General features: G+C 41.1%; 1 protein-coding gene across 2 annotated transcripts in view; it reads right to left on the bottom strand.

Moving 5' to 3' along the window:
* Nucleotides 1-20,046, bottom strand: part of LOC124594746 (ATP-binding cassette sub-family C member 4-like) — a 193,379-nt gene that overhangs the window by 125,820 nt on the left and 47,513 nt on the right. For both annotated transcript variants that reach the window (XM_047133125.1, XM_047133124.1), the window contains exons 6-7: nucleotides 9,818-10,043; nucleotides 5,163-5,319 (exon numbers count right to left, since the gene is read on the bottom strand). In XM_047133125.1, the coding sequence (XP_046989081.1) occupies nucleotides 5,163-5,319; nucleotides 9,818-10,043 (383 nt within the window). The remainder of the gene's footprint in view (nucleotides 1-5,162; nucleotides 5,320-9,817; nucleotides 10,044-20,046) is intronic.

The following is a 20,046-nucleotide window of genomic DNA, read 5'->3' as shown; positions in this document are numbered from 1 at the left end:
CAGTAGCCCAAACACTTTTAAGTCTAAACTGAAGAGTTTCCTCATGGTTCACTCCTTCTATTCTGTCGAGGAGCTCCTGGAAGAGATACAAAATTAAGCAAATTCCAGTGTACATTTTTGATTTCTTTATTTAAACTAACGACTTGTCGCCTGAATATGTTTCTTATATTTCATTTTATCTGTTTCTACAATCGTGTTATAATTTCATGTATTGACTCGTTCCATGACCATGGAGACTTCTCCTAAATGTGGTCCCACGGAACAATAAATAAATAAATAAATAAATAAATAAATAAAAATATGTAACGAGACACTTCTCATTAAATACAAGGCTTTGTATCAACGTGCAGCAAGAGAAACACATTGTATGTAAAAGTAATACGTAAATGTAGTCGTGCAGTTCCCTGGTGCTTAGAATGTTAACGAGGGAAGTCCATATGGGATGCACTTATATAACTGGTTGAACAGTAGTTTTGGAGAACTGCTAAATTAGATTACATAAGACAAAAACGCTCTAAAGATAAAAATAGAAATAGAGTAAACTGTACGAGACTACATGCGATGTTTACTTGTTGTCATATAAAAGAACAAACGTTGTAGGTATCATACATATTATGAAATCAAGCTACGTACGTTTCTGTTCAAGTCGTTAGGGCAATAAACCTAAGTCAAACAAGGTAGAGTATGTATCTTTATGCCCACATTCTTCTGCAGTTAGCACATAAAATAGACTGGAAGTTATCAAAAAATCTTCTGTTCCTTAGATCCGGCAATATTTTAACCCTTTCAGATCCACTGGCTACAATTATGTACATTAACTTTTACTGTGAAGTAGGTGGAACAGAAATATTTTCCTCAATGTAAACGTCATGCATACTTTTGTGAATGTTCAGTCTTTCCATCATGCAGAGGTGCTGTGGATCTCTGTAAAATAGACTGTGATTGTAGCAGTATGCAGCAGCTTGTGAATGTCAGGATACACAAATGTGGTTGGTTATTTATATGAGAAAGCAGACATGTAGTTGGAGGAGTTTACAGGGAGAGCGGCGTTGTGCTGTATAAAGGCCTGTCGCCTGTCCCAGCGTTTCTTTGTTGTAATGAGATTCCGAACTTGTCGCTGTATTTGCCGATGGCATTGGAGTGTATGCCCGTCATGCAACGTATATCCATGTACAGCAATATGAAATATTACTACTGCAATCCTTGTATGAGCACCTAAGCTGCTGTAAGTGCATTAGGACGAATAACATTTGCGCTTTACATCAATGTGCTATAAATGCTGTTCCTATCTCGTCTCTTTGTGTTGTATGACTCTATCAATACACATAAAGTTGTGTTATGTCAAAAAATGTAAAACCGTGCTATTGCACTAAGATTACTATTGTTCTCGCTCGAATGCACTACCTTCGACAATAGAAAATAAAATACGACCTCTGAATGTATCCCCACGCCAACTGCTTCATTTCATATGCAGGCCGTGTACAAGAACAGAGATTCATCACGATTTGTGTTAATGGTGTCAATATTTATGTAATTTATGTCATTTTCATGAAGTACGCAACCTTACGCTCGTTTGATGTTGCTGTATTCTTACAGTTACAAGGATCAGGCATTATGATGATATGTCCCTTCGTGTTTCCTCTCCTTCCCCCCCCCCTTTTTCTTTGCCATCATTTGTCCATGTTCCCCCCGTCTGCCCTCGGCTGTGGTATGTCATATTTGCCAACTTTTTGGTGCAGTGTTCAAGTGAATGTTCAATGTTGTTCGTCTTTCCAAAGTGTTGCGAACAGAAATCATGCTATCGCTGGGTGTGAATTTTACGTCTCTTGCGAACAGAAACCAGTATGTCGCCGTGTTTTTTAATTGTCTATTATTTTACCTGTCTGCTTCATATGTATTTTCTTAGCATCATCATCCCTTTGTTCTTCATCTTTTTAAAACAAATTCTGTAGGCTGAAGAGCGGCATACTAAGCTGCTGCCAGCCCGCCGCCCCCTTCGGGGGGAATCGAAACTCAATAAAGAAAAAAAAAAAGGATGGTATGTGTACATGTCACAGGATTATAATGTCTGGCATATACTGAACCATAGTGTAAGTGATGTACTACAGCAATATGTATGACATTTTAGTAACATTTTAGTGATACACTCTGTTCTTTGTTCTTCAGCATATGCAGCACATCACTTGATAATGTCGTTAAGACCGGAACTGTAACTGTGAAAACAAAAATTTTGTAAAGTAATGGTGCATGCAATGCTTTACAAAAAGCATGTTAACAGGCAATTTTTTCTGGCGAAAAATGGAGGTTTTTATTCGAGAACATGAACTCACAGAACAACCGACGCTATAATTGTGAAAATCATGAGCTACACCAAGAGCCTCTGCGAGGTGTGTAAACACGTGAGCAGGAAACCATGTATTGTAGTTGTCTGTGGATATCGGAATGCAAACGTTTTTCAGGGAACCAACAGTTATTCATTGGTGGATAGAGTAAGAGCAGACACTGCCAATACGTCTGTGACTGTACTACGCGGTGTTTTTTATAACTGAACAACTTTATGTTCAACGTGTCAGTCATTCAGAGACTGCAACAGTCAGCTGCTATGCAGATATCGAGCAATAAATAGTATCTGAATTGGTCAGTCGATGCACTGCCGTTATTCTGTAGGGTTTCAGTTCGAGTTTCTGTGCAGCTGTTCGAGCGAATGCTACTGACACACGAGGTGAAGTACAAAATGACGCATTGGTTTACTAGGAAATTTTTCCAAGGCCGGTCGTAACTAACCTACTTTAAATCTTGGTTAAAACCGATAGTACACTTGTCAGACAATCCGAAGAACAGCGAAGAGAGTCATGGAGCGATCGGAGCCTGCCGCAGACTTATTCAGCGGCCGGGCGAACGGCACTGTGTGCACGGCTGCCGGATGTAAAATAAACTGTACCTCTCGACGGCCGCGTAGCAGTCAGAAAACTGTGAACGGATGATAAGGGAGTATTGATTCCTTCTTAAATTCATTTACATTACACGTCAATCAACCTTATTTTGACATAATCGAATATACGGGTTTTGTAAGTGTAAGACGTAAAAATTTGATAAGTTTCACTGAAATGTGCTTTATTTCCTTTATGTCATGTATATATTGCTTTTGTTTCTTCATAAAGCCACTGATTTTCTCATTTTCTATAAGTTTGCATACACTTGTTGAACTTGTTACAAGAAGACTTTTCGAAGCTATGTAATGCACATGCCACGCTCACGAGTGTCCAGACCACTTCATATCGCAGAGAACCGGGAAAAATTAATTCAGTAGTTTCAATCACAGACTGAGGTTTCTTGCAAACTTCTGAGTTCATTGATAGCAGTCTTAGACGAGATGCATCATTAATTAGAAAGTCAGAAAACTAAATCAATAAATTAACGTAATTAACACAATTTTGCCCAGCCATTGAACATAGTTGAAGGTCCCCTTGCGTGGAAGACTATCGAATGAAGAGGGCAAAGTAATTTATACATTCACCATTTTAATTAATTTAGGATACACAAGTGGTGAAATTCTCTAAAGGAATTGCGCCGTTACACTTAATATTTTAAGCTGAAGCCACACCACGTTTCCGGCCGCTGTGGCCTAGCGGTTCTAGGCGCTTCAGTCCGGAACGGCGCCCCTGCTACGGTCTGAGGTTCGAATCACGCCTCGGGCATGGATGTGTGTGGTGTCCTTACGTTAGTTAGGTTTAAATAATTCTAAGTCAAGGGGACTAATGACCTCACATGTTAAGTCCAATAGAGCTTAGAGCCATTTGAACGACATCATGTTGGAAGTGCAATAATACTTTCCTCATTCAGAGAACAGGAGTCCCAACTTGAAAGTCAAAAGGCCGCACCGCACCGCACCTCCGGGCTGAGACTGCAGCAGTGGTTCCGCCCCACCCCAGTCTCGTTAGCTAAGGGAACATATTTCCTAACTGTGGAAGCAAAATAGGAGGTGGCGCCTGAGTTTATAAATTGTTTGGCGAGCCGCTCTCCAGTCCGATTCGTTCGCTGATCGAGGACGGCTTCATTCTGCAGAAAGTGGTAGAGCGGAAGTTACCTCCATTTTTATACGCAAATGTTTCCTTCCATCACCTCAGGAGCAATCTTGCACTAAGACCACGCGGTCTGGTCAGCATGATTCGCAATAGGAAGCTTAGAGCAACGACATCGGTTGCCACAGTGCTATCACACCGTTTGCACTGCTATTATCCGACATCACAGTTCCACTGATCCTAATGTGGTAAGCATTGTCGTTCGGTCCCTATCCTGTATTTGTAATACGGAATTCATGGCTAGTATTTCTCATTTTCTTGATTCATATCGATTCAACATCATCCGCTCTCTCTAGGGACTGGACGTATAATCGTTTAGTTTTCATTGCATATCGATGTACTTGGTACTTCATTCTTTGTGCTACAGCAGGGTGGCTACTGGTCAAGTCACTCAGAATTGCGACCACATGTTATAAAACACCGTGACAGGGCTGCCTAACATTTGTGTCTTTTTCTGCGATATATTCAAAGATAATCTTATTCACTGACTATCTTTGACTGTAACTTTCCTACTATCTCTTTTTCTTCAGTTAAGTTATCAATTACGTGATGAATAGCCTGTAAAAGAGAAGACGTGTTCAGAGTGCGAGGGCAGAAAACCAAAAGGTGGCTTTGGGGACAATGATAGGTAGTACATTCCTCCATTCCAACCGCCAGACTTTAACAAGCTGCACAATTAGACCGTATCTGAAGAAATTTCATAGACGCGAATGAAAGTAATGTATAACTTTGATGTACAGCGACATATCAAAATGAAACAATGAACAAAGGAGTTTCCAAAAAAATGGCTCTGAACACTATGGGACTTAACTTCTGAGGTCATCAGTCCCCTAGAACTTAGAACTACTTAAACCTAACTAACCTAAGGACGTCACACACATCCATGCCCGAGACAGGATTCGAACCTGCGACCGTAGCGGCCGCGCGGTTCCAGACTGTAGCGCCTAGAACCGCTCGTCCACCAGGCCGGCAAAGAAGTTTCCATTTACAGTTTAAGGTCTGTAATATTTGCTGAAGCAATGGTCTGCTGGTACTTTGCTTCTGTTTGCTGATGTCTGAAATGGTGGTGCTGCCACTTACTTCCTGGCCATGGCCACGAGCTTGGCGAAGGGCTTCTCCCAGGCGTACATCTTGACCACCTGTATGCCCTGCACCAGCTCGTTCATCATCCTCATCCTCTCGTCAGTGCGGACGGCCACTCGCTTACGGAATCGCGCTGACAGTCTCCCCATGTACACTGTGAACAGAGCGAGTTACCCACAATAACACTCTAGTGCAAGTACCCACACTAAGCGAATCAGTTTAACTCACTGCCTCATTTCGAGTATTTGAGCTTAATCTAATAGTTTTCAAAATAACCATCATATTTGGGGTGGAAATTCTTTGAGACCGTGTCAGATACCATTGACTTAAAAAACTACACAAAATTTAGTAGTCAGAGACAATGATCCAATTGGGAGAGAGTTTAGAAATACAGTTACACAGATCATAAATGTGGAATAGTAGTACAACTGCAAGAAAAGTCATTACTTTAAAACACGTAGCAATGTCGTTTCCTTTACAGTTTGTATGGATGATGTGATGCCTCTGTGTTAGTAATGTGAGTTCAAACTATAATTATGATGAGAGATGGAAGATGGTTAACTCATCAAATACATAAGAATGATCAGATTAATAGCGTCATACAAATAATTTCAGAAAAAAATCAGAAATATCTACTTCGAGCTAAGCAACAAAAGAAACGCTTCTTCTTCGCTTACTTGCAAACAGACTATCAATGCAGTAGTCTAATATGAGATATCACAAAAACTACGTGGAATTATTCAGAACAAGTACTGAGGAGTGTTGTCTCGGCAACTGAAATTATATTACGAGAGTAGGTGTCCGTATGTTTTTTATGGTACGCAAGAACTGCTGGAGTTCTTAGGTTCATTAATTTTAGCTTATCTGTTGTATATTTTAGATCTCTCATCAAGTGAGTTTCACGTTTTTCGGAAGTCAGGGTTACACCTGAATAAAAAATGTTTTTTCAAACGACTACTAACGATGCGACAAAGATAGGGTGTTCTAGAAAGTAATCTAAAAGTTTCTACGGCATAATAATAAAGAATGACGTTGCTCCCAACAGAAATTAAAAGTAACTAAGACAAAGAATACCCTTCCGTTTCAATTCATTCACTATCTTGCTAAGTGTATTGGTGTGCTGAATAAAACTATAAGTTAGGATAGCTCACTAGACTTTCAGAAATCTCATTGATTGCAGTTTTAAATATGACTGTTTCTTAGCAACCATATACAGTTTTCAAACATAGGAATCACACAGCCAACCGGTTACAAATAACTGTTTGGTACCTTGTCCTAGGCTGCGACACCTCTTTTTTAATTAAAAAATATGGATACAAAGTTACCTTTTTCACTAACAATAACTTGCAAAGAAATCTTGTTCACAATCTCTGCAACTCCTCCTAAACACAATTCAGGAGTGTATTAAATCACTTGTGTTACGTCTGCCTTTTATTATATAGAACAAACAGGAAGATCTTTTAGTGTTAGGTACAAATAACATTTATTGAGAAAGAGAGACACTACTCCACACAATTCCACTTTCGCTAATCATCTTTTAATTTCCGGTCACAAACAGAAAAGCGGTGAAGAAATTTTCATTTCGACGTACTGGAAGAGCTAGAGATTTTCAAGCATATTTCTAAGAACGATGGCCTCATCCTCAATGAACAGTTACTATTACATAACAAAAATTATTTCAGTGGTTTTTTTATCCACTAGTCGCAGAATTTTGATTCGTCTATTTTTTACTATATTTTCCTGCCTCTAGTTCCGAAACATCATTTTCTTCGAATATCATAGACGTGTAGTACTAAAGTTACTTTCATGCCGATATTTCTTGGGTTGTAAAGCTATTTGTATCAAATTTCTATATTATTCTGCCCTTTATGCAAAAGCAAATTCTGTAAAGCCTAATAGGTGGTTCTTAGTTATACTTCATTGCTTGACAACCATGTATTTAAAAAAAAAATGCGTTAAGCTCTCCTCCTTATTTTCTTTTTGGAATTAACTGTCGGTTTTTTCAATTTTTTGTGTTATACTGTTTCAAATGGGCAGATGTCACTGTCCGCGCCCGGCAGGCTGCGCACCTTGTGTTGCTAACATGGCAGCGATGTAAACCACTGGGCCTATCAGTCTGATGTTGTTCCTAGCTAGGCATACGTGCCAAAGGCTGGAGCGTGTTTTATTTTATTTTTTACTTGCGTTTATCTGCTCTAAAATCTGACGATTGCCTTCTCGCCATTTAATTTTATTGTCATCTTTATTAATGGTTCTTTTTGTCATACTTAATTTTCTATGTATTATTTTATAGAGTTTCTAAAAGTTTCACTCTGATGAAGACATCCTTAGAGGTGTCGAATTTTAGGTCAATATACAAAACCGTTATTTACAACCGGTTGGCTGTTGGAAAAGTTTCATTGATTGCATCATCCAAGGATTGCAAAATGCACAGAACAACCATCTGATTGAAACCTGAAAATTTCTGACTCTTAAAACTTAATATACTGTGAAAGTGTGACAAAATTAAACCAGTCGTATAGTAAAGAAGAGCCAAAAACAGATTTTTGAACGACGTAAAAGATTATTTTTAAGTTCTCGGGTTTGCAGGCGAGTGAGCAGGACTTATAGGTGCAACGTTTCGATTGGCATCAACTTCCGTAGAAAAACACTATGACAAATTGCCTTTTCCATTCTGTCTCGGTTTCTTCCGTCGAGGTTTGTTTGGTGACTTTTATGACTTTTGCCAGCACAAGCATGTGGAATTGTCATCGCTTCACCCTGTCTTGCTGGTGGCGTACTGGAGTCGAGCTGGCGGGCGCAGATAATATATAACTGGCGCGCCAACATCGCAGGGCTTTTCCGTAGTCATTACCGCTGTGGTTCTCCCCTTGCTATCTGCAGCACGAGAATCCAGAATCTGTTCACTTTCAGGCTTTCTTTTTTATTACTGAAGTAACTGTCATGTTTGTGTAGGCCTACAGCTACCGCGAAGAAGCTGACGTGATAGTGCTTCTCTACAGCAAGAACACTCGTGTCGGCGAATTTTGCTATGTGGTCGGTATCAACACAGGGCGCGCTTCACCGCAGCAAAATTTTTCACCAGCCGCAACCTGGAATGTCGTTTACGTACGGTGATCCTGGAGTTGAGCGGTCATACAGTCATTCCAACATGGACTTTTCCACATGTGCGTAGTATGCGGTATATTCCCGACATTACAAGTTGCTCTCTTTTCTCCGTTGGCGATCCGAGGTACCCTTTGATCTTCTTTGTCCGTTTGTAAACAATCTTTATGTAATATTTGCGCAGTACACAGGCGAGTCTGTCCGTCACTCTGAAATCTATGGCACAAGGCGTTACCAGACTTTTCTCTCTCCAATGACTCCGTCGAGTGTTTGGTTCTAACTTGTGGAGTGCCGATTGCTTCTCAAATCCCATTCTAGGTGTTGCATCTCGCGTCTGAGGTGCTGCGACTCACATATTCCTCTTGTTAGAGTTACGGACGAATTAATCATGTTCATTTTCTGGTTCGGATGGTGATTTGACATTTTTTGCAGGTACCGGCCCGCCATTAACATAAGAAATGTCAAACTGGAAAAAGAAATCTGGGCTACGGCCTTTCTGCCATACATACCCAGAGTGACGGACAGAACCGGCCGTACACTGTCCAAACACGGCGTAATGATTGTTTATAAACTGATAAAGAAAATCAAAGGATGCCTCAGATCGACAAAGGAAAAAAAGAGACCCACTTGTAATGTCGGTAATATACCGCACGCTATGGAGATGCCATAAAGTGTTTGTTGGAATGACTGTATGAAAGATCAACACCAGAATCACAGAACATAAGCGACATTACAGGTTGGGACAGGTGAAAAAATCGGCCGCGGTGGAGCACGGCCGGCCGTTGTGACCGAGCGGTTCTAGGCGCTTCAGCCCGGAACTGCGCTGATGCTACGGTCGCAGGTTCGAATCCTGCCTCGGTCATAGATGTGTGTGATGTCCTTTGGTTTGGTGGAGGACACCCTGCCTGATGCTGACCACACAGTAAAATTCGCCGACACGCAAGTTCTTGCTATAGAGAAGCATTATCGTACTTGCTTCTTCAGGGTAATTATAGACATACACAAACGTGACAATTACTTCAGCAAGAAAAAAGAAAGCCTGAAGGTGAAGGGATCCTGGATTCCCGTTCTGCAGCGAACGTCCGTTGCAGATAGCAAGAGGAAAACTGTAGCGGTAATGGCCACGGAAAAGCCCTGGGATGTTGGCATTCCAGTTATATATCATCTGCGGCTGCGACCTCGACTCCAGTATATTATAGAAATGGAGGCTGAAGCTTCGACAGTTGCATCTACTAGTGCTGACGAAATATCAGGAAAATCATCATAGAGACGCCGGTGAAACAGCACGAGCAAGAAGGCAATAGGCAACTTGTCAACAAGTGGCCACGAGAGCCCAAACAATTTTCGGAAATGTTATACTGCATTGTGTTTGGTTCCTGACGGTAGACATGACTGGCTGAACGCACTAGATTACCTGCCAGCGGAAAGGGACCTTGTAACACAGCTGGTACAAACGTGTTCTGGATGATCAGCCTCGATAACTACCAGACAGTTTCTAGCTCTTAGCTGCTGTCTCACTGGTGCGTAATAACGTGGTTGCGCCTTACTCTGCGGTGGTACTGTCATGAGGACGATGTAGACGATGCCGGCGTAGGCGGCCCAGGAGACGTAGCTGTAGAGGCAGTAGGTGACGAGCGCCAGCTGCAGCGAGCTGAACCACAGCCAGTTGGCGTGCAGCGACGCCTGGTCGAAGCGCGCCACGTCGTTGGACAGCAGGTTGATCACTTGCCCGGTCGCCGTCACGTCCATGGACTGTTTGTTGATGCGCAGTATCTGAGGAAACGTTCCAAAGTACTGGGTACTGTTTTATATAGGGTTCGACGTCCGATGCGCGGACAGGCTCCTGTGCGTGTTAAACGTGGTCATTTCCACTTACAGCTGTCAAACATTATTTTTATTTTTTCATTTATTGCAATTGCACTGACGAGTATTACTCTACTTCAAGAAGAAATCACAGATGCAGGCGTAACTGCAGTTGCCGCATGTCCAAACACCAAGAGAGTACGAGCTGTCACCGAATCATAGAGTACGTGAATAAACACAAATCCAGATAAAAACTGCAGCATAAAGTATTTCTCATATTCGTAGTATGTTACTTTCGAACGAAGTGGATAAACAACGACCTTAGTTTGTCAAGATGCAGTGCGGGTCGCTGTTTTGGCTCAAATGGCTCTGAGCACTATGGGACTCAACTTCTGAGGTCATTAGTCCCCTAGAACTTAGAACTAGTTAAACCTAACTAACCTAAGGACATCACACACATCCATGCCCGAGGCAGGATTCGAACCTGCGACCGTAGTGGTCTCGCGGTACCAGACTGTAGCGCCTAGAACCGCACGGCCACTACGGCCGGTTCGCTGTTTTGTTTATGGGCTCTAAATATACTGTATATACAGTTCCTAACATACACGAGTGCCGTAGTTAATGAAAGGCATCCGCCACTGGAAATGAGGCTATCTTTGTGGTACCAACAGATTATCACAGCCTTAATATAACACTTGGATATCATCGTATCGGTCGTTTGGGTAACTCAAAATGCACTGTGCACTCTACAAAAGACTATTGTCTCACCAGCAGTAGGTTGCGCTTCGCAACTGGAAGCTGGCGACAGTGCTCCTATTAGGGATGTTGTTATATCGTCTCGACTGTAGACGAACAGGCAAGTTGCATGTTCTCTTTCTGGCACGATCGTGTAATCACCAGTTTCATTTCGCGGTTATGTTGTACGGTATTAATACATCGGGAAGGTGATTTGCATAAACCCCTTTACCCTGTTAAATTATCTTTGCCAACCGTATTATAACATAGTTTCATGTCTTATTTTTCGAGGTTTCTGTTGTAATGTCCATTATAAATTTGTGCATACTAAGAATTGTAATAAATACGGGAATTTACGGGCGCCAAGCGTCTGACTCGTAATTATGAAACAGCCTTCATGAAGTTAGTTAACAGTAAGTTAAGGGATACCTGTACCTGGAAGTCAATTCTAGGGCTACCCATTTCCATTAATTGCTTTACTCAGATTTGTCGTGTAAGTTTTATTAAGCGTTTGAGTTTCAGGGAGTGATCTGCCACTCAGAAGACCCAGACTGAAGCAGGTCAGTTGAAGGACTCACACCGGTATTTCCACAGATTACAGCTAGATAATTGCCAAACATTCAGTGCCATCCAGTAGACCACGAGTACAGTACGACAAAGAACAAAACACACCACAGTTTTTTAAAGCTTCAGCCCAACGGACGAAATGTACCACTGAAACGATTCTTTAAATACACACGAGATACAGTGCAATATATAAATGATCAGGAATACAAAAACACAGCATGTTTCAGGAGGAGTAGTAAACTATTAGGAGATAGTAGTTCTCAAATAAAGCTTTCCTTATGTGTCCAATTATTGTTACTGATCGAGATACAACTGGTTAAAGAGATAAATTTTTTTTTCGTGCTTTAGTACTCTACTTGCTATTGGTTTATGCATCGACTGCCTCAATTTTTTTAAATTCAACTTGCGAAATTGCGCTTGAGTTTATGTAGTTGAATTTTTTAATTGTAACTGTGATTGTGGATTATTCGCCAGTTCTGAGATACCGATTAAGCACGACGCATGTATTTAAAATTGTTGAGTATGCTGATGTGGTACACATACTGCGGGTTTTGTAATGGAGACGCTCCTGCTGCTTGTAGAGAATACCACAGACGATTTCCTAACGGCAGAGTGACAGATTCGTGACCATTTACTCGTGTTTTCATCAGACCGCATGACGCTGGTGCAGTGGCCACCCCCCATACCTCATCTGAACGCGTAAGTGAACAGAGTGTGGATGAAGTAGGAGACAGTTGGTAGAATGTAGTCCTTTAACAAGCACACACAGAATTTCTACACGTATCGCTGTTCAACACACAACCATATGTCGTTCATTACGCATAAATGACCTCTATTAAGATTATTTACAGTGGAGTCAATACTTAAGAGAAGGAGATGAAGGAAGATTATTGGAACTACGTCGTTGGCTAATGGCACATGACAGACTGATCCCACTAACACTGTTTACTGATGAAGCCACTTTCAGTACTAACGGCTTCACTTATATCGTCGGTCCGATGAAAAGCCACGTGCCTTTGTGGAGACATATTTACAGCAACTGTTCACTGCTAACATGCGGGTTGAAATGGTAGACAATCACTGCATTGGGCCTGTTATGACACCGCATGCCCCGTTTTGTAGGCTTCCCTGAGGAGAGGTTACTTTGATTACAAGACTGGGCATGTTCCTGAAGCATGGTGGAGCCCATAAAAGTTTTAGTAATCGGATGGTACATCAGCTAAACCATACTTTCCCCGACAAATGAGTCAGTAGGAACGGTATTAAAGCTAGGCATAGAATTTAAGAAAATTAAATTTTTGAACTTAATCATTTGCGTTCGCTTAACGTGTTCTGTGTGCATTTGTTTGCGTTACATTTTAACCATGAATCTCTCTACCCAATAAAAATAGGACATGTATAGAATATTTTATTTGAAATCATGTCTACCACTACCTCTTAAAATTTTTACTGTTTTTTCCTGACCACAACTTACACATGATTTCTGAGAGACAGCACTGTGTGAAGTAATGAGCGCTGGAATGAGTGCCATGGAATCAAAAATGACTCAGACATATGACGAACGTCTCTTCAAAATATTTATACATCACAAAGCAACAAGAGTGAATTTTGTAGGTCTTGTGAATAAAGCTGGCCTTCAAGCGTACCCCTGAGATGTTCGGTGGGCGTCGTTTCATAGAGACGTACAAGCTATAGAAGCACACACTTCCTTGCCTTTTTTGAAGAAAGCTTACACACTTTTCGAATCAGTGGTGCGATTATGAAATATGGAATGCTGATTAGTTCGAACTAGGCTGTTAAACTTCCGCAAATTAGCAGCTACTGTTCGAATCGATCTAATATGAACGAGTCAGAATCAAATATTCAGATCGGGCGAGATGGTGCAGTGGTTAGCACACTACACCCGCATTTTTGAGGACGATGGTTCAAACCCACGTCCGACAGTCCTGATTTAGGTGCTCCGTGATTTCCTTAAATCGCTTCGGGCAATTTCCGGGATAGTTCATTTGAAAGGGCACTGCCGATTTCCTTCCCCATCCTTCTTTAAAGCGAGCTTGAGTTCCGTCTCTATAGCCCCGTTGTCGTCGGAACGTTAAGCACTAATTCCCCCCCACCCACGTATTCAGACGCGCCCGAGACATTCTACTTGATGTGAAAGATGAGACAGAAGAAGCATTAGGGCTTAACATCCAGTGGATGATTAGGACGTTAAAGAATGAGCGCAAGCCCAGAAAATTCAGAACTAGCACTCCTGGAAGAAAGCAGATTGCGGTGACATGGTATAGCCACAGCCTGGGGGATGTTTCCAGAATGAGATTTTCACTCTGCAGTGGAGTGTGTGATGATATGGAACTTTCTGGCAGATTAAAACAGTGTGGCGGACCGAGACTCGAACTCGGAACTCTTGCCTTTCGCGGGCAAGTGCTGTACCATATGAGCTACCCAAACACGATTCACGGCCCGTCCTTTCAGCTTCAATTCTGACAGTACCTTTTCTCCTACGTTCCAAACTTGACAGAAGCCCTTCTGCGAACATGCAGAACTAGCACTCCTTTCTTTCAGGACTGTTAGTTCTGCAGGTTCACAGAAGAGCTTCTGTCAAGTTTGGAACGTAGGAGAAGATATACTGGCAGAATTGAAGCTGAGAGGACGGGTCGTGAGTCATGCTTAGGTAGCTCATATGGTAGAGCACTTGCCCGCGAAAGGCAAAGGTCCCGAGTTAGATTCTCGGTCCGACACACAGTTTTAATCTGCCTGGAAGTTTCACACCACATCTTGTTGCTCAGAATTCTGTGGACTGTGTACACGTGACCATTACAGTCGGAGGCATCTGTTATCTCTGGACAATAAAAGGAAATGTACATGGCGTGTTTGAACACTAATCCGGCACAACGGCTTAGATCCGTGGAAGCACAGGTCCAGCATTTAACCAGGAAATTGCACCATATATTTCTGACGCATGAAGAAGATGGTGGATATTCTGTGCCTTGGTAAAACTGCATAGTCTAGAATCTGATCGTCTAAGTAATCATTTGTCAATAATCATTCTGCCTCGTTTGTACTCAAAGACAGACGCCAAGCGTCTCAATTGTAGCGGCTGACGCTGAAATTTGTTGAGGATCTCCGTAACAGTGTTGAGCTTACTTAAAGAGCCCGTGGCGAAAAGCGACACACTTCATTGCGTCATCTTCAACTCTACTATTAATCTAACCTGGTAAGTGTCCCAGTCTGACGATCGAAACTTAATAATTCATCGAAAAATTATTTTGTAAGCCACTTCTTTCGTTCACGAATTAAATATCCCTAAGATTCTTGCAACTCATCTCAGATAGCTAAATACTTTCCCTAAAATCGGTTTTATTGTTTCCAGTAATTTATTGCCAATAGTGTAACAGAACAGTAATGGATCTCTCTGGGTATCTATACGAAGTATGGCACAAATTATGGCATATACGTTTAGGGTCAATGGCACTGACTGCAGCAATTGTTGATCATCTGCAGATTTTTCTGCATTTCGTTACAGTTCTCTGAATTCACAGCCTCGCTACTATAAGGGTAAAGACACCAACACACTTCCTACGCATCGAACCTTGCCATCACTCATCTCTGCTGGACCGGAGTTCACAGGTGGAACGATGACTCCTCATCATCTAAGAAAAGGGATCGGCTTGCAGCCTGCAGATTTGGTGCGTGACACTTGGGCAGTTGGTCTTATGGATCCTGCAGAATGATTCGCAGGCGAGCTTGGTATAGATAATCACGCATCGGAGTGCGGAAAGCAGGCACCAAATTTAACAATTATTGACTCTCTATGGTTTTGTGTGAAATGAGGTAACATATAATATTTTACAACGACTAGGCTGAACCAGAAATGCAATGGCTATCTGGATGCAGTTCCCGAATCATGAGAATGCTGTCAATGTACTCTACACATCGTAGGGATGTTTTCCATAAAAATAACGCATAATAAAAACAGTTCTACAGACTGTTCTGACTTCAAGAGATATTTCTCGTCACTTTCATGCGTTACTGACCTACTTACCTGGAATGGTGAGACCACTGATTTGACACGACATGCGTTACGTGGGCATAAGGTTAAGAATTTCTTCTCTGTGCGAATTAGTCTCAGAAATAGTCGTTCAGTTGTTGCTTTAAGTTTCGGTAGACAAAATACGTGGTTTGCCACAGATATTATGAGTTTTTTATATTGTAAAATTCAATATGTAACATATCGTCTGCACGTAAATTTTAAATACGAAACGTTGCAAAACACTATAAGACGACCTGAAATTCGCGTTGAACAGTAACTAATTAGTACTGGTTGTAGAATTTCATTTACCCTAATCTCTGTGCTCTAGTGAAACGTGCAGTTTGCTTATTCTCATTTAACTGAATTCGTTTCTGAGCTTTGTAACATATACTGTGACTGCTGGGTTGACAAATTTACTGTCTTTGGCCACAAATCGACCTTTATCACTATTGAAATTTAATTTTGGCAACTAAATCGCAAAATTCTCTATTTAAATGTAGGCCAAGTACCTTTCGCATTGATAGAATCTGAAGCAGTCAGGATGGGACGTGGCTTGCAAGGTGTTGTTTTCGAAGGGTTTATTTAAGATTTGATGAATTAAATTTTTCATTTCCAACAGAAATCAAAATCGACATGAGGCAATCAGTACTCTAAATGAGACAATAATCTGCACTCTTAATAACTTTAAGCCATAAATATACAATTACTGGAAACGTACTCCCGTTTATCTCAAATTGGGACCATTGGATCGTAATGTGAGGTTTGGAGGAAACTTTTGGATTCATAAGAAAAACGATTAAATACGGAGTCAATCACTCAAACACTCATACAAAAATAGATTTAGCAAGAGAGAAGCTACCACATCACCGCATCTACTGAAACGACTGGAGATTGTGCAGAAAAGCAAGTCATCACAATGAACACGAAGATAAACCGAAACATTTCGTTAAACTAAGAAAAATACAAATTAATAAAATCATAATATAAGTATAGGTGGGCCTACTTGTTATACATGAAAAAAGAGAGCAATCGATTCCAGCATAATCTGATAAGCATGTCTGTGAACAGAAACAATAATGTAAGAAAATCACGAAAGACATTAAATCTAAAATCATAAAAACAGAAAAATTTAACTACAGGACTACGTATTCATTTCGCAAAGAAACTTTAGTACAATACAATGGTGAACACAAATAGGCAACTCAACATAATGTACTGAACACGTGGTAGGACACTGACAAACATGTGAAGTACGAAACTCCACTATTTACCCACAAAAATCACATCTTAATGGAAAATCACAATAGATAAGCACGTCGAAAGACTAAGGAAGGAAGACATCAGTACTACTGCAGTATCCCCCAAAAAATTGCTGAAATAAATATCCAATTACAAAGTCCTCTAACCATAGGAAAATTTAGAATTCCAAAACTGCTTAAGCACAAATAGACCCCTTGAATCAATCTATAGCACTGAGAGAGCAAAAACTTGTATCTAATTTGTCTTAACACTCCATGTGGTAACCAAACGATCTATAGATACATCACTACTCGTATAAAAATCGAAAGTTCTCTTGCACACATGAAAGTATACCCTAAACAAGTGGTATAAATTTTCTCCTAACATTCTAAGCCTGAAGGCTCACAAAAAAAAGAAAAAAAATTAAACCATACCAAGACCATTTCCGTACCTGTACCCGCATCTCGAAGTGTCTACACGCGACATGATTTCACTTACCAAGAAACGAGAGTGTCCTTCGATTTCATCGCCCTGGACTTGCCCGCTTCAGAAGCCAGAGAGTGGAGAGTGCTAAGTTAAAGACCACTGCTGCCTGATACCAAATCCTGTGCAAACTCTCTTGCGAGAGCGTCTATTTGATGGTAAACCTCTCTGCCCTTCTGTCTGAAGACCTAAGTTTTGAAGACTGCCTAAACATACTACAAGATTCTCTTCAGCCAGGTGCGTCGTGCCGTTGGGAGGCTGTGGTCCGCGACATGCTTGGCTTAATCAAAAGTGACATCAGAATGATGTGTCACTCGATGGGACCAAGCCATTCGAAATATTTGGGAGACGCCATATTGCTTTCATTGTACTGTATTTTTTTTTTTTTTTTTTGTATTATTAACTGTGTAGCATAGCAGTATGGAGTTTCAAGACAGGGGAAAATGGAAGATTTTTCAAAAATACGCCGTCCTGGTACAAGTATTTATAATTAAATGTCAGTTAACCACGCATTTGCACTAAAAGCCCCCAGCAGATTTTAACATAAAAGATAATATTATTAACAGTTGCATGTATTCACTGTGGTCTTGTAGTTAGGAGCCTCAGGTTCCGGAGTGGAAGGAAGTACGTTCGTGTCTCACTAAATGTTGATAGCTGTTTTCATCTTCACATTTGCGACAAATGCAGGGATTTTCTTATTAACGTAATACAAATAAGTTCTCCAATTTCCAAGTTACGTACATATAACATTGTGTTCCTCCCAGGAATGAGTCTCTTTGATTTTGTGACTTATTTCTAATTAAAAATGAAGGATGAAGTTGCTGCGACTACAATTTCGTTGCACTTAGCGAAGCCAGCAAATTTGAATACGATGTCTTAATTGTGATGGCATACTGATTTGTAGCGTATCCCGAAGGCTGGGTTAGGCTGAAAGTGGTACTTCAGTTATGAGTTGACAAAGCAATATTAATTTCATTTATATTAATTATGGAAAATAATAACTACGATCAAAAATATGGAGAACGTATAATTAAAGAATAATGGCACATAGCTAATTTTTATGAATGTATGACCATTATTGGCCATATTTCAGTCACTTGTTAGATTCTAAAGTACGTGTGCCTAAACAACTGTATCATGACCATAATTGTACATTTTTCCGAAATTAAAGTTGTCATAACTGGCCCTGAGCTCCAACGAAATTAAGGTAATGAGATTACACGTATCAGTTCTCTGATTCAGCTGATGACCTAGACCACAGTACATTCTACAAATCGCCAGTCCATGACTGATAATTCGTAGTTACATTCACTGGCTTCAGACTATTACCTTGCAGTCAAATTTATTACTACATAATGGATTTGTCTGCCACAACATTCCACATTTGTTACACTCGAACTTTGTTTCCTACCGCATTTCAGTTACACATAGCCGAAGCTCCATGGAGCACTCTATTGAGTATTGATAGGTCTAACTATTTACAAATTTTTGGTCGACTGGTGAGTAATGTCAATTGCGTCAAAAGACAAGTTTTGGACGAATGTCACCCGATGCTGTAGGTTACAGATGCCTCCCTTATGGTTTCATGAAAGTTACCCATTTGCATCAGATATCGACGCACAGCCTCACAACGGCGAGATGCAATTCCCGTCACCAACGAGAAAACACAGTCGTCCCGCACATTCAAACCAACTTGCAGGATCAAAGTACAGGCTTAGGACACAGGAGAAAGAAGACTGGAAGAAAATCGCACGTCTTTTCCTATGTTGACTTCCATCTCATACTGGAAGCTTGAGGTAACCAAAACCCAGAAACAATACAACTTAGTGACACAAATATATTAAATGTATCTGACGGATCCTTTTCAAGAATTCCATTTGGTACAAAAATCTGAGTATTGCCTTGTTGAAAATATATTGTGCATATCCTGTGTAAACAACAATTATTGTCGTATAAAGCTAATTATTTACAAGATCTAATTATGACATAAAACAGTTTGTGTAAATATTGAAACTCACGAGTGTAACTGAACCTGGAATATCGATGGAGTGACACTTGATAGTATGAATGTTAACTACCATTTATGAAAACATCATAACAAAATGGTTCAAATGGCTCTGAGCACTATGGGACTTAACTTATGATGTCATCAGTCCCCTAGAACTTAGAACTACTTAAACCTAGAATGAGATTTTCACTCTGCAGCGGAGTGTGCGCTGATATGAAACTTCCTGGCAGATTAAAACTGTGTGCCCGACCGAGACTCGAACTCGGGACCTTTGCCTTTCGCGGGCAAGTGCTCTACCATCTGAGCTACCGAAGCACGACTCACGCCCGGTACTCACAGCTTTACTTCTGCCAGTACCTCGTCTCCTACCTTCCAAACTTTACAGAAGCTCTCCTGCGAAACTTGCAGAACTAGCACTCCTGAAAGAAAGGATATTGCGGAGACATGGCTTAGCCACAGCCTGGGGGATGTTTCCAGAATGAGATTTTCACTCTGCAGCGGAGTGTGCGCTGATATGAAACTTCCTGGCAGATTAAAACTGTGTGCCCGACCGAGACTCGAACTCGGGACCTTTGCCTTTCGCGGGCAAGTGCTCTACCATCTGAGCTACCGAAGCACGACTCACGCCCGGTACTCACAGCTTTACTTCTGCCAGTACCTCGTCTCCTACCTTCCAAACTTTACAGAAGCTCTCCTGCGAAACTTGCAGAACTAGCACTCCTGAAAGAAAGGATATTGCGGAGACATGGCTTAGCCACAGCCTGGGGGATGTTTCCAGAATGAGATTTTCACTCTGCAGCGGAGTGTGCGCTGATATGAAACTTCCTGGCAGATTAAAACTGTGTGCCCGACCGAGACTCGAACTCGGGACCTTTGCCTTTCGCGGGCAAGTGCTCTTCCATCTGAGCTAC

The sequence above is a fragment of the Schistocerca americana genome, chromosome 2 (genome assembly GCF_021461395.2).
Source record: "Schistocerca americana isolate TAMUIC-IGC-003095 chromosome 2, iqSchAmer2.1, whole genome shotgun sequence".
NCBI lineage: Eukaryota > Metazoa > Arthropoda > Insecta > Orthoptera > Acrididae > Schistocerca > Schistocerca americana.
This window is presented reverse-complemented; position numbering and strand designations above follow the sequence as displayed.